The sequence below is a fragment of the Typopeltis vanoorti genome, chromosome 26 (assembly GCF_054136105.1).
Source record: "Typopeltis vanoorti isolate ZY-2024b chromosome 26, IOZ_Tvanoo_1.0, whole genome shotgun sequence".
In the NCBI taxonomy this organism is placed as follows: domain Eukaryota; kingdom Metazoa; phylum Arthropoda; class Arachnida; order Uropygi; family Thelyphonidae; genus Typopeltis; species Typopeltis vanoorti.
The window spans coordinates 9,145,810-9,162,232 of NC_143574.1; the positions used below are offsets into that span (position 1 = coordinate 9,145,810).

General features: G+C 35.4%; 1 protein-coding gene across 1 annotated transcript in view; it reads right to left on the reverse strand.

The window, feature by feature from the left end:
- The window catches only part of LOC150092305 (rab GTPase-activating protein 1-like), a 323,417-nt gene that overhangs the window by 233,344 nt on the left and 73,650 nt on the right, over positions 1–16,423 (reverse strand). The window contains exons 7-8 of the mRNA XM_090414840.1: positions 8,398–8,574; positions 2,314–2,432 (exon numbers count right to left, since the gene is read on the reverse strand). Coding sequence (XP_090270966.1) covers positions 2,314–2,432; positions 8,398–8,574 — 296 coding nt within the window. The remainder of the gene's footprint in view (positions 1–2,313; positions 2,433–8,397; positions 8,575–16,423) is intronic.

The window sequence follows — 16,423 nt, forward strand, 5'->3', positions numbered from 1 at the left end:
AGGTTTAGGAGAGATGGGCCAAGAGCAGTAATATATGTCTACCCAGATATGCTCAATGGGATTAAGGTCAGGAGACTGGGCTGGCCAATCCATATGCATGACAGTCTCTTCTCGAAGTTAGTTGTCCACAATCTTCTGTTAGGAAGCACATACAGGTTGGAGTGTCTACCCTTTGCCTCTCCAAACCATCACACTACCATCACCACAAGTGCCCCTTTCTCAGTTATTAGAAGGATAATAACATGTCCCTGGCTCTCTCCAGATCAGAGCACACCTGGTATCGCTTTTAGAGCAATTTGGGACTTGTCTATACACAATATCAACTTCCAATGGTCTTGGGTTTAGGTGACATGGAATCTGGCATTTTAAACCTTCTCTCCTGTGGTATGAGGATAGGGGCACACAGATTGCCTGTTGCTTAGCACATAGACTACCTTCAAGAAGCCTTCTCACACAGTGGAAGCAGATACCAATGTGAGGTAAAATTGTAGCTGATTCGGGGTAATAATCCCCTTTTGGCGAGCAGATAATCAGAGATATCAATCACCCACTGCAGTAGTAGCCTTCCTTCAGTGTATCTCCAGGATGTTGTTTTTTGACTGCTGGCATTGGTTCCGGTCTGTGAACTACGGAACGACCCACATCTAACCATCTGACTGGGTCCACCAAACTTTGGCTGGCCTCTAGTCTTATCATGGCTTGTCATTTGAATTCATCAGTTAAATGATATTGTGCAGCCATATCCTTGTTCTTACTTCAGACATGAAATGAAAAACCACTTCAAAATGCCTGCTTTTTTATGGTGTACTCATTTGCATATACCACTGACAGTGCTACTCATTTGTATACTACAATAACTAGAGTAGGCATAATTTTTTAATGTACCTGGCTTTCATATGTCCCCCCCCTCCACCTGAGTTATAATTTTTTCTCTCTGTTCCTTAATTTATGGAAACTAGTGTAGTTTCTTGTTCTATAGGTTTCCCATTCAGCCTACAACTGATCTTTTAATTTCTGCCTATTTTTCTAGTCTTTATTTATTTATTTTTTGTTGATTTTCATACAAAATTTGATGCAACAGCAGCTATTCAAATTAAGTCACAGAATTCTGCAGAATTTATTTAAGAATATAACATCATTTGCATAACAAAGAGCTGAGATTAATATCTCCAATTTTGATGTCAGGCCTAATGCAACTTTTCTTCATACTGTGATCCATGAAAACCATTAGATAATCTCAACTTAGTTTGATCTGTATATTTACCGTTCCTTGTGCTTCAATATTAAATGTTTAATATATATATGGAGGACATCATGCGTGAAGCATTGGATAAGCTCAAGACAGGAATTAGGATAGGAGGTGGATCAGTAATCTGAGGTATGCTGATGATACAGTACTCCTTTGTAATGACATGGAAGAACTAAGACAAATTCTTGACATAATTAACAAGATCAGTAATAACAGAGGACTTCAACTAAATCCTAGCAAGACAAAGATTATGGTTCTCAAAGGAAATACAAACAGGGAAGTTCTTGAGAAACAAGTTTACCTTAATGGAAAAAGAATTGAGGAAGTCAGCAAGTTTGAGTACCTGGGATTCATTATTAATGTGAAGAATTGCTGTTCATAAGACATCACAAGAAGGTTAGGAATGGCTAAAACAACAGTCAGAGACTTGTCTAAAATCTGGAAGGGTGGATCTATCTCCATGGGAACAAAGTTGAGGATTTTGGATGCAGTTGTTTTTTCCAACAGCGACTTATGAATGTGAGACTTGGAACCTAAAGAAGTCAAATAAGAAAAGGATATCTGCTTTTGAGATGTGGTGCTACAGAGGGCTGTTGAGGATATCATATACTGAAAGGCATACAAATGAATGGGTGTTAGAAAAGATCAGTAGAACTTTAAGGCTCCTTAAGGATATTAACAAAAGAAAGTTAAAATATTTTGGACACGTTGAAAGGATGGAAGGAGGACTTCTCAGAACAGTAATAGAAGGTAAAGTTCCTGGAAAAAGAGGAAGGGGTAGACCATCAATGAGATGTATGGATGGTATGTGCGGAGCAACTAATCTTCAGAGAGTTGAAGTCTCCAGAAAAGCAAACAACAGGACTACATGACGAGGCCTGGTGTGACACATCACTGAGCATTGGAGTGACCATACGGCATCTGTGGATGTCCAGTGAACATATAGATAGTGCTTCAATATTAAATGAGCTGTACCATGTGTTAAACATACTGAAATAACAAAGGCACAACTAAATTAGTATTCATAAATATGGAATCATTTAAAGAAACCTTTAAATACTTACCTATCAATAATAAGCTCTCTATTGCTTGAAACTTGCTGCACTGTTACATTTAAATTCTTTTCTAATTTACACCGGAACTTGAAGTAATCCTTCTCCTTTGGACAAGATGTTAAATTCCCCTTTAGAAAAAAGTAAGAGATGAAAAGGTTCTGGTGGATCTGGTTTAATTATGGATGGTTGCATTAAAGAACAGAATTGAATTATTTAGTTAAGTAAAAATACTTTCAGGGTTATAATGGCACTGATAAATATGAGTGAACTGTCTGAAATATATTGTTTTAATATATTTCAGATTTCAAAATATTAAGATAACTGATACCTAAGGTTTATGAATTATATCTGTGAGATTTAAACTGCAATTAATAAACTACATTAAGATAAATTGACTTTTGGGATTGATTTTTTTTTTTTTTTTTTTTTTTTTTTTTTTTTTTTTTTTTAACTTTCTACACTCAAACTAAAACATAACACAGCAGAAATAAAATTTGTGAAATCAATTTATTTATTGAGAGTATTTTTTCTGAATACAGATTAGAGATGTCTCATCAAATGATGAAAATTATGCCACAAAAAATTTATACAGTTAACATCATGTTACCTCAATCAGATCGATTGATCTCATCCATCCCTTTAGGATGGGTAGAGTCCCCTTAATGAGGGGTTCACAGCAAAATTAATATGGCCGGTTCGTCACTCCTTACTGCATTCCCCTTAGAGGAATGCAGTAAGGAGTAGTGTTCATGGAGCTGGTTTGCCTGCCTCCAAGACTGGCTAACTTGGCTATAGCTGAGGAAGATCCTTAAGCTCCTCACATCATCGACAGGAATTGAACCTAGGACACTCCTTCCCCAGGCATACAGTTGCAAAGTGCAAAGCCACTAGGCTAACCGTGCAGATTACAATCAGATTACATATCCTTAAAATACAAGTATTTAAACTAGAATCTTCACATTATTAATTTTTTTTTTTTTTTTAAGATTATTTGCAATACAATATAAATTTGGTACAACATACCAAAGGTTGTGCTCAGAGGAACTGGCCCAAACACACAACTGCAATATTTTAACTGAAGAAAGAGAAAATATATCTTAATCATCCTAATGTGAGGGCTATTAGTTCTGTTCTGATAACATACGAATCCTAGGATGCAGTATGTTAGGTGCAGGGATTATTTGGAGAGAGAGAGAGAATAAGAAAGAGAAATCAAGGATGTGCAAGGGGATGATGAGGCTAATCCTCCAAAAAAGAAATTAAAGTTGCTAGCTGGATGTGCAGTTTGAAATTGGCAATAAGATTATATTTATGTACTCAAGATATAGGTGTTGGAAATAGTATATCATATCTATCATAACAATTGGAAATTGTTATGATCTTGTATCAAGTGTGAGAGGGAAAGAAGGAGTATACAGTGTTTTGTATATTTTATAGGTGTTGTAGCCACTGGCTAAAACAGTCTCATGAAAGTAATTGAGCTTTTTGACAACGGATATATGGCAGGCGTAGACTTCTGTGGCTAATTGGTTCAAAAGATATATTTCGGTGATTACACCACATTTTTTTTTATTATTCAGTTATATAAAACACTGAAATAATAGTTCCCGGCAAGTTTCGTAAATCGTAGGATTTACATCTTCAGGGGGGAAATAGTATAACTTAAAGTTTAAACAAGAGAATTAATAAATACAAATCATAACCGTCTGGCTATTCATAAAACTCAAATAACAGAATGCAGATATATAACGATATTGACGTTGAACAATACTGGACGATGTCACGTGTTCTTGTTCTCGTTCATACAGTCCGAGCTCAGATTGAGGTAGATTTTTTATTAGAGCTGACCACACTTGATGGAGAATTAAACCTTGATTTTTATTGCATTGGGTTGGGTTTTTTAGCATATTAGCAGCTTCTTTAAATTTTCTTATATAACTGTTGTTTTCTATGTGACATCGTCGTTTTTTGCCAGAGTACATCGTGTCCAGTGGAAGTGGTATGGAAAGCAAGACCCGTTTTTTTGTTCTCTTTTGTATTGTACGTCTTTTTGGTGTTCAACCATGCGTATTTCTCCAGATCTTCCTGTCTGTCCTACGTAGCAAATCCCGCAAGAGCAATGGATTTTGTAGACTCCTGGTTTTTTAAGAGGATGATGAGGTGGTTTTGGTGGATGTAGGAATCTTGAGAACTAAAATACTTAACACAAATCCTCCAACAGAATGGATATGAAACAAAAACCATCAAGAGAATCCTTAAAATGCCTCCACCTAACAACACAATAAAACAAGATTACAAAAACGCAATCTCACTTCCTTATATCAAAAATGTTACAGACAAGCTAGCCAAATTAATGAACTAACACAACATAAAAGTAGCCTTCCTTCCTATGGAAAAAATCTCAAGATTCCTACATCCACCAAAACCACCTCATCATCCTCTTAAAAAACCAGGAGTCTACAAAATCCATTGCTCTTGTGGGATTTGCTACGTAGGACAGACGGGAAGATCTGGAGAAATACGCATGGCTGAACACCAAAAAGACGTACAATACAAAAGAGAACAAAAAAACGGGTCTTGCTTTCCATACCACTTCCACTGGACACGATGTACTCTGGCAAAAAACGACAATATCACATAGAAAACAACAGTTATATAAGAAAATTTAAAGCTGCTGCTAATATGCTAAAAAACCCAACCCAATGCAATAAAAATCAAGGTTTAATTCTCCATCAAGTGTGGTCAGCTCTAATAAAAAATCTACCTCAATCTGAGCTCGGACTGTATGAACGAGAACAAGAACACGTGACATCATCCAGTATTGTTCAACGTCAATAACGTTATATATCTGCATTCTGTTATTTGAGTTTTATGAATAGCCAGACAGTTATGATTTGTATTTATTAATTCTCTTGTTTAAACTTTAAGTTATACTATTTACCCCCTGAAGATGTAAATCCTACGATTTACGAAACTTGTCGGGAACTATTATTTCAGTGTTTTATATAACTGAATAATAAAAAAAAATGTGGTGTAATCACCGAAATATATCTTTTGAATGGATGTATCATTAGAACAAAAAGCCTTCGCTCTGTGTGTAAGTGTTTTGAGGATGTAGCATTGGGGTGGATAAAGCACTGACTGCTTATATAAGCACCTTCAAATTTGTAAGTTCATAAACACACAAGGTTAATGAACTATTTGGTAGCCTTGTAACTAATGTGTGTAAGAAGGGAAGAGAGGAGTTGAAATGAATTTTTAGATGTTGGCTGTTTTAACACACTAAAATGTATTTAATGTGTCCAGGTCATGCTAAACCAAACAAACACATCATCTATATAGCATAGCTAGACTTGTGGTTTGTTTGTAGTAATGTCAAGTGTTTAGTTTTCTAGAAATTCCACACAGAATTTGCTGTGGGGGGGATACCAAATACAGTCCCATCTACACATACTGGCCACTAAATTACAAACTTATTTAATGCCATATTGGACCTCCTTTTGCCAGAATTACATCACATATGAAGTTTGGCATAGATTCCACAATGTTTTGGATTGCATCTACAACATACCAAGCCTTTCACCAGACAGTCCATTAACTGGCTCAGATTTGACAGAAGAGGACTTTTTCTCCTGGATCTGTTTTTCTAACATGTCCCATACATTCTCAATGGGCGTTCAGATCCAAGCTCTGTGGTGGCCAGGGAAGCTGTTGTCTTGCTCACTGAGCCTCTGCTGAACAATTCTTGCACAATGGGCAGTAGCACTGTTGTCCATGAAACAACTGTCACTTGCTGGATAAAAAGTGAACACTGCAGGATGGACTTGATCAGCAATAACATTCAGATAATCCTTGGAGGACACCTGACCTTTCAGCAACATCAGGGGAACCTGTTCCGTACCAAAATATGACACCACCTCCAGAATCTTGAGTTGTGTTTACAAGGCAAGTTTGGTTCGTTGGTTCAAGGGGCTCCTGCCAAACTCTGTCTACTGTCGGTACAGAACAAGGTGACTGATCAAACCATGTGACTTTTTTCCAGTCTTCAGTCACGGTGTTCCTGATGCCACTGTAGTGAACTTTCTGGTTCTTTGTAGAAATGAGTGGTTTCCATATAGGCACATGATTAACCAATACTGATCCTCTTCAATTCCTCGGGAACAGCCTTCATTAACTGTTTCAGCCAATTGCTGCACACAGGAAGTTCTCCTTGTCCATACAAGTCTTCTGAGATGATGCTGATCTCATTCCTGACAAACAGTCTTAGAACCACAGTCAGACAAGCAGTGGCAGTTATTTTTCCACTGATTAAACATCCAGGATATCTCACCATTTGAGAAACAGTTAGTTGTGCTGTTTCCAAAACTGTGGTTCAGCCAGATGGGGCACCCATGTTTCAGTCAATTGCTGAACACAGGAAGTTCTGTTTGTCTGTACAAGTCTTCTTAGAGGACACCGATCTCATTTCAGACACTGTTTTAGGACCACAGTTACACCTCTTAGACAAGCAATGTAGGTTATTTTTCCACTGATTAAATACTTGGGATATCTCATCTTTTGGTCCAGTCAGATGTGCTGTTTTCAAAATCGTGGGTCCAGCCAGATGATATCCACAATAAGCCCTTTATTGAACTTTGAAAGATCCTTTGTTTTTCCCATTGCAACCAACACTTGACGATTACTAATCAGTAACATTCTTAAATAGTTGCCTAGAACATGTGATGATGCAGTTGACAAAGTATTCTGCATATATACACTGTGAAAGTAATGATTACAAACATCTGCATAATGGTTTCTAACTCTATGGCTGGTATGTGTAGCTGTTTGTATGTTTTTTCTTTTCATTAAAAATATCTTGTGCATGGTAACTGAATAATTCAAATGTCAGGGAAAAAATATAACTTAATAAGATCAATGGTGTCTGTCAGAGGTAAATAATGAAGTGGTATCTGGTCATGATGCTCTTTTTTTAGATTAAAATTCAGACAATGATCATCAAGAGTCAGTAATGGTAAAAAAATTACTTTTTTTTTTTTTTTTTGAAAATCTACTTAAGTTTGTGGGCAATAGGAAATTTCTTTTATTTTTATATTCAGCAAAAATACCCATACAAAAACTTCCTTAGAAGTAATTTACCAAAGAAAGATTAACAAAAATAGTTAAGACAGGTTTAAAAACAATGGGAAAAAACAAAAACAAAAAATAGCACGTACAAGTGAGTTAAAGATATAAATTAATCACTGTGTGCATATAAACAGATACATAATACACGTCATTTTTATTTAAATTAAGGAGATATTAAATCCCACATTATTTCAAAGCCAAATGAGAAACTCAAAGATAGAAATCCAAGTGTTTCATGCCAAATATAGCAAACTATAAAAGTTTTGGTGGTTGCAGCGTAAGCTGAAACACATGGTTCAATACCAGGGCAACTCATTGAAAAGGTGGGTAAAGTTCTGATCACTATTCTTAGTATTTCCCATAATGTAAAACACATCTCCTAGGAGATGTATGATGTTATATATTATGTGGAAGGTCACTACCCAGACCGGTTTCGACCTTTATTTTGAGGTCTCATCAGTGAGTAGGTAGACCAGATAATATAATACTGAGATTATAGCGAAGAGAACTTATATATACTTTGCTATACGAGTTGTCAAAAAAGGTGCACCACTAGGCTTCACTTCAGCGATGTAAAATTATTTACATTTAAGGGAATATTAAATACCACATTATTTCAAAGCCGAATAAGAAACTCAAAGATAGAAATCCAAGAGAAATCCATGGGAAATACTAAGTGATCAGAACTTTACTCTTTGCAACGAGTTGCCCTGGTATTGAAACATGTGTTTCAGCTTAAGCTGCAATCTGCCGAAACTTTTATAGTTTGCTATATTCGGCATGAAACTCTTGGATTTCTATCTTTGAGTTTCTTATTCAGCTTTGAAATAATGTGGGATTTAATATCCCCTTAATTTAAGTAATTTTACATCGATGAAGTGAAGCCTAGTGGCTCTTTATTTCAGTAACACATCATTTTGCTTTTCACATTTAATTATAGACAACTTTTCTTTTAATATGTTCATTTACCTTGGCATCTTCTTCTTTAAATTCTAATGAACCTTCAAAGACATACATCTGCTCATTATTCTTAATTGAAGTGCCAACATGGATACTTTTTTCTGAACTTGCAGGTACTGCTTTGGTATTGGGAAGTTTTGGAACCCTTTGGAATGCTGTAGCAAAACATTTGAGTATTTTTGGCACCTGTAAGCAAAATAAGTACTGCATGTGTGGAAAATATTACAAAACAAACAAACAAAAAAAAACACTACCATTTATATCACCTTTTCTAATTCCAAAGCAACACACAATATATGACACTATTCTTCAGCTATGTGATTAGATATACTTATTTCTGTGACTGAAGACTTGAAATTAATTTTATTACCAACTATATACTTTGTGTTATAAAATTATTTATGTTTTTAGTTGAAGAACATGTTTGACTCATGTTATATGTTAAAAATAAGTTTTAAAAATCAAATAATGAATCAATATTTTAAAACTGTATGCCCAAGGCACAGTGCCCCTGCCCCATTCATCATTCACATAGTTTAAACTTTATTTCAATTTTAAACTTTAATTCAAATGAGTGAATTTTAAAATATTTTTCTCATTCATGTGAATATGAAAAAAAAAAAAAAAATTGAATCATTTATCAATCTTAATAAAATGACAGTGCTGTCTAGATCATTTTTTTTTGTTGAAATCTAAATTAAACAACAGAAAATATTCGAACTACAAAGAAGTTATCTATAATTTATATAGCCTTTAATCATGGGCATTAATATAGTCACCTATTGGAGCAAACTCAAATGTAGAACAGAGAAATATATCTGAAAAGTTCTACACACTGTTCTCCTGTTGTCAAACTAGATGCAAATTTAACAAAATTCATTTCCAGATCTTCACTATAATCTCCATTCTACCTTATCAACTACTGCACAATATTTGGGAAAGGTAACTATTTTTTGTTGATGTGTTTGATAAGTTGTGTTACTTCAAAAGAAATCCCATCAATAGCAATAATGAGATTTCTTTTGAATAACAGAGTGAAGTCTAGACAGTCTGTGTCAGGATTGTATGGGTGAGGGGATGACATCCAACGCGATTCACATTATTTCTGCATTGTGAAGTCTTATTCTGTGTTACAGTTTACTAGAAACAGAAAAGGAGCATACTAAGATTTTACTCAGAGTCTGGCTAATATCATCCCATGGCCACATATGTGCAGTGTACAGAAATTTGAAATGACCTTCATGGTTTGTTATAGCAAATTTCTTTTAGCATAGCAACATACTTATGGGGCTTTGGTCAAGACTTCTCAGTAGTTTGTTTTTTTGCTAGTGAAGTTTGACTGTACATTTTATACAACAGATGTGCAACAAGTCCCATAGAACTAATGGTATTTCAAGATCATTATTACAAACAATAAAAGCTGCAAACCTTCACTATAAAAATAACGAAAGGGTACAAATAAGGAGAGCAAGAACTAGAAGAGCATACAATTATAAAAATACAGAATTAGTATTTAAACTTCAAAAGTTATATTAGCTTAAAAAATGTCACTTACCTGAAATCTTCATAATGAACCACTGTAAATATGTGCAATCTGTAAAAATTTGCATTTTTACAATTAAAATCAAAAATTTAGGTGAACAACTCAAATTCGAACTCAGAAATTTGACTTTGGGATATCATTCACCGGATTTTGGCCAGCCTCTAGTCTTACAATGGCTCACCAACTGAATTTATCGGTCAAATGATGTCCTGCAGCTATATCCAAGAATTCTATTATCATGAAATAACTTGTTTGCACTCCAGACATGAAATGGAAAACCATTTGAAATGCCCACTTTTAAAAATGCCATGACTTATTTGCATATACTACTGACAGAACCACTCATTTGTATATGATAACCAGACTCAGTGTCACTTTTTTTTTTATTTTTATTTTTTACATAATCTGCCTAACTTTTATAAGTTATTCTGATTTCTCCTTGTTTCTTAATTTATAGAAATCTAGTGTATAATAGCATCAATGAAGATTTTAATGATCAGCTCTAACACAGATATCAAACTGCTAATTCTTTCAATAGCAGTGCCACCCAGAAGTAGAATGTTATAAGTATGTGGAAAGATATGTTATATGTAATAATATATTAAAGATATGGAATAGTACATGCTGCTCCTATTTTGTTTTAAGCAGCTAGAATAGCAATTTTAATGATTAATGGGGCACACTTAGGAAATCTTCATTTAAGACTATTTTAGAATACATATGATTATCATCATCATCATCATCAAATTCCTGACATGTACCCTCAAGGGGTGTACAGGATATGATAGTACTACATGAAAAATTTACATCATTACTAATTTCCTATCTACAATTTTCCTCCATATCAGTCTGTTACTTGTCAAGACTCCAACATTATCAGATCATATATTTCTATCATCTAAGGTACTTTGTACCGTATCAATACACTTATATTTTGGTCTTCCTCTGGGTCGTTTTGCTGCCAACCTGGCAGAGAACACTTGTTTTGCTAATCTTTCCTCGCCCATTCTGTTCAAGTGACCATACCATCTGAGATTAGCTCTGCTAACACATTCCTGGATGCTGACAATGTCAAGTTCTTCCTAATAGCCTAATAGTTTTTAATATGATATTGCCATTGATGCCATTGTTCACGCCTCTAATCTTTCTCAGGACTCTCATATCTGTGGTCTCTAGTCTTGGTCAAGTGTTTTACTTCTGACCCAGCTCTCAGATCCATAAGTTAAAACTGGTTTGAACACTGTCTTGTATACAGCTAGTTTAGTGTTCCGACTAATTTCTCTCTTATTCCATATGAATTTATTCAATTGACTTCCCACAATACCAGCTTTGCTGATTCTGTTGTCTATTTCTATATTTAATTTACCATCTTCAGTAAAAATCGTGCCTTAGTAGCTGAAATGTTTTACTTGTTCCACAGGTTCTCCATTCAAAACACAGTTGATATTTTCAATGATTCTGCCTATTTTCATTGTCTCTGTCTTTTTATTGCTGACCTTCATACCATATCTATTACAACAGTTATTATTTAGCCAGGGAATCTTGCAAACTTGTAGCGGATTTATTTAGAAGTATAACATCTTCAGCATAAAGCAAAGAGTTGACATTAACATCTCCAATTCTGATATCATGTTTAATACCACTTTCCTTCATATTGTGATCCATATAGATAATGAATAACATAGGGGATAATGTAAATCCTTGTCTCACACCAGATTTAACATTAAACCATCTTCCTGTACTTCCTTCAATTCTAACTGCTGACTTACAACTCAAATAAAGACTAATTACTGCTTGATATAATGCCCCATTGACACCATATAACTGTAGGGTATTGAATAGTTTCTCTCTTGGCACCTTGTCATAAGCCTTTTCCAGATCGACAAAACTTAAATACAGATCTTTGTTATACTCCCATGCTTTCTCAACTATTTGTCGTAAAGTGAAGATCTGATCCTGACAGCCTCTATTTGGCCTGAATCTAGCTTGTTCTTCACCAAGCTTTTCTTCCACAATTCTTCTCAACAGTTTCTCAAGTATACTTGCATAGATTTTGCCAGGAACACTCAATAGGGCTATACCTCTGTAATTCTCACATTCAGTTTTATTTCCCTTTTTATATATGAGTACTATTAGAGCTCTACTCCAATCATCGGGAATTGGTCCCTCTCTCCAGGCTTTCTGAACTATGCAGTGCAGCCACTGTAAGACTCTTATACCACCATACTTCAGCATTTCTGGTTGAATATCATCTACTCCTGCTGCCTTTCCACATTTCAAGCCTTTGATGGCTTTTTCTACTTCAAGTATGGATATGTATTCCTGACTGCATGCCTGGTCAGTGTTTTTTATCACTGTGCTGTCATCACCGCTTGTTTCATTTAGCAATTTTTTGAAGTAATTACTCCATACTTCAAGGATATCTTTTTTTCCTGTTTTCATGTCACCTTTATTATCTCTAACTTCTTTTACAGCACTCTTTCCTCCATTTCTAAGCTTCTTCAACAACCTCCAGAATATCTTACCACCTTCTTGATATTTATTTTCTATGTTCTTGCCAAAGTCCTCCCATGACTCTTGTTTAGCTAGTTTTACACAGTGTTTAGCAAACTTACATTTGTCTCTGTATTCTCTAAGAGCACAAGCTGACTTATTTGCCAGGAATTTTTGATATGCTTTCTTCTTTTCCTTCACTGCCTCTTTAACTTCCTGTCTCCACCATGAAGTTTAATATTTCTATCCTTGCAGACAACCTCACCACATGCCGCTCTGGCTGAATCAATCAGGGTTTTCTTCAAGGCTTGCCACTGAATCTCCAAGGTTTTCTTCCTGTTCTCAAACTCTTTCATTATTTCTTCAATAATCTTTGTGTATTTTAGTCTACAGTTCACATCTGAGAGCTGCTCAACTTTTATTCGCTTTAAAACTTTCTTCCATATGTTATTCTTTTCAATATGAAATTCAATTTTATCCTGCTCATGACTAAATAGTGATCGCTTCCAATTTCAAATCCCCTGTACACTCTGGTGTCCTGCACCAGGCAGAAAACATCACTATCATCAACAACAACATAGTCAATGAAACATTGCTTGCCTCTTCCCTCCATGTGAATTTGTGCACATTTTTATGTTGGAACATGGTGTTAGTAATATGCTCATCAACTTGGTTTTAATGCATTAATAGGCAAAATATCTCATGTCAACCCATGTCCTGAGCAGAAATTCAACAGGTATTTGCCATTATTATTAACTTTCCAGGGAGTCAAGGACTCATTGTGGGAGGTTGTAAATTACCCAATCCAGCTATCATACCTGTCCTTGAATTCATTCACACTAGATGCACTACCCATAAGGGCAAATTTTTCCACTCACTCACTGCTCTGGGAGAAAAACCTAGCTCTTAACCCTTTCTTGACTGAGAACCACCTTAACTCCCATGGATGCCCCTGTGTTCTCTCCCTGCTTCCATATAACGAAAAATTTCATCAGCTGAAATGCTATAACACCCATTCAAAAGTTTATAGACCTCTATCATATCACCCCCTCTTTCTCCTGTTAATCAGAGTCTGTAATCCACATACTCGCAATCTGTCCTCATAATCTAAATCCCATAATCCGGATATAATCTTTGTAACTCTTCTTTGCACCCTTTCCACAGCATCTTAATCCCCTTGGAACCCGGAAGACCAAATCTGTGCACAGTAATCCAAGTGTGGTCTTATCAAAGCCTTATAAAGAGGCAAAATTACTTCCTCAACTTTACATATCAAGGTTCGCTTCAACATACCAATTATCCTCTGAGTTGTATTTGCAACTTTTGCTATGTGACCTTTGAACTTGAAATTCTTATCAATCCCTCATGCACCATGCTACATACACCTGGTTGATATATCTTAACAAAGTGAGCACTAACTATTAGAGAAATGTATAATTTCTCTAATAGTTTTTCTCTAATTATACATTAGAGAAAACAGAGAGGAAGAAAGGACTTTTTTTTAACATCTAAAAGGTGATAAAAAAGGGAGCCCACTTTAAAGGAAGGATAATTTTTGTCTATTTATTTGGAATGAGATGATGATGGGAAAACATAAGAGCGAAAGTTAGAGTTTTGACTTTTATTAATTTAAAGTTTAAGTTGTCAAGATTCAGGTTATTACCATCTCTAAAATGTTTGGATAAGTGGGATTATAAGCATCTAATAGTTCACACAGTTTCAAGGCAATCCTCCAATAAATTGTGATCTCAAGCTGGGAGATGAAATTCATCTCCCATATAAGGTTCAACAAACATTCAAACCCACTTTCAAATGCTCCTGAAGAGCAAGTATCTAAATGCTTGGGCAATCAGACTAGCCAATACTTGAAAACGTTTGGGTCTGGGAAGTGGCCCTTTCCATAATGCATAGCATTATAAATGTCTATGGATACATGCCTTGCATTATGGGATACTAAGGCAAGTGATGTGAAGTCATTAGCCCCTATATACAAGTAGTCCAGTTGTGAAGATACTTAACGAGCAAATTTGTTTGCTTACACTTGGATAAAGGATGAAACCAAGAATATAATTTCTTGGCATCTTTGATTTATATGTCAGCCAAAATTCCCTGACATCCATACCTACAGAGCCATAATATATATCTTCCAACACAGAAAGTTCTTTTCACAACTGGCCACAAAGTAATGAATCTTCTCAGAACACAAACTATGAAAACATAAATAAAAATAAAATGAAATAAAAACATAACTGAATATCACAACCTTGTATATCATTCAATATTAACAAGATTGTGAATTGATACATACATACAATAATTGTATATATGTATGTGTGTATATATTGGTTCAAATTATGAGATACATATGGTCCTGATTATCTGAACATCTTAGAGACTGCAATATTTGTATCAATCACCAAGGGCACTGGTAGCTTCAAATTTAAGAGGACTGAGATGATAAATTCAACACTACATGACCCTGTCAAAGTGTACACAATTTTGCACTGTTGGAGACCAGATCTGAAAACCTAAAAGGTTTTAGGTTTTCAGATCTTTGGTCATTGCAGTTTCAAAGATGTTAAAGAACACATCAGAGTTTAGGATTTAAAATTCCAACTAGTTCTTGTAAAACAATTTCCTCTTACCAAACTGATGTGTGATATCTCTGTACAGAATCTTCAGGTATATTAAAAGGTTTTAGGTGCTAGTGATTATTCATAGTTTGAACAATACGAAAGGAACAAAATAAATGATTTATTAAATTGCTAATATCTTGCTGAATTTTAAATCAGCATCTTCACAGCACAAAAATAAGCATGATATTGAACACACAGAGAGAAAGGGAAAAAAAAAAAAAAAATGAACTGATGTCCTGCAAACTGCTTGTTCCATTTTATCCCAGAGATGTATTGGGGTGAGGTCTGCAGACTGAGTTGCCCAGTGAAGTAACGGAAACTCAATGTCACATTCCTTGAACCACTTCAACATGCTATGCACTTTTGTGGCATGATGAACCTTGATGGAATACCCATTTGGCAGTGGGAGTAAACTGCAGCGAAATGAATGTGTAAATGTGATCAGCTATTTTAAGATAGGCTGTGGTATTATGTTAGAGATTTAATGGAATATTAACAGCTAGAATTAAAGGATCAAAGACAAAACAATACTTAATGAAACACATGGGTAACTAAAGTCCTATCTAGGTGTTGCACTCTCTATGGGTGTTTGTAAGTGGCCAAAGATGTAAACTGGGAACACTGATGATTGTTAACCAAATTTTGGGAAGTTTTATTCATTCGTATTTGTTTAACTCGGGTAGACTTCTGAGTGCTGCTGCAAATTCCAAAAACAGCTTTTCCTTTTTTAAATTTACTATGGTGGTTTTCTCCCTGAAGAGCCTGTGAGTTGTTTCCAAGACATGGTCTGCATGACCAGTCTTGATTGCAGATGTACGATTTGTGTGTATCTAAACAGATAGTGGCTGATCTACCAGTCTGTACAAAGTAAGTCAAATTGCAAGAACACGGTACTTTATATACTCCAACTACTGAAAGAGGAGGGAGCTGATCTTTGGTGGAACGGATAAGGGTTGCAAGCTTCCAGTGGGGCTTGAAAGCTGTGTAGAGGTTGTACTTTTTTAAATCAGTGTTTAGGAGATTGATTAAAAAAGATCTTGAAACATGAGTTGCCTGAGAACTACAAGGCTTTGCAAATAAAAAAGAGGAGAGTACTGTCATCAGTAAAGCTATGAATAGGACTGGATATCAGGGAGAGAAGATCATTAATGTAGGAGGAAGAGCGTAGGTGACAGTACTACTGAGCCCTTGGATACACCAGCAGCATTGATTGAGAAATCTGATGAAAGAAAACCATCTACCATAACCCATAGTGCATGGCTAGAGAGGAAGCTGGCAATCCATCCACAAAGGGAGGGGAGGCCACGATGCAAAACTTGATCAGATGCCTTGGAAATACAAAGGGCAACCAGAGTTTCTCCAA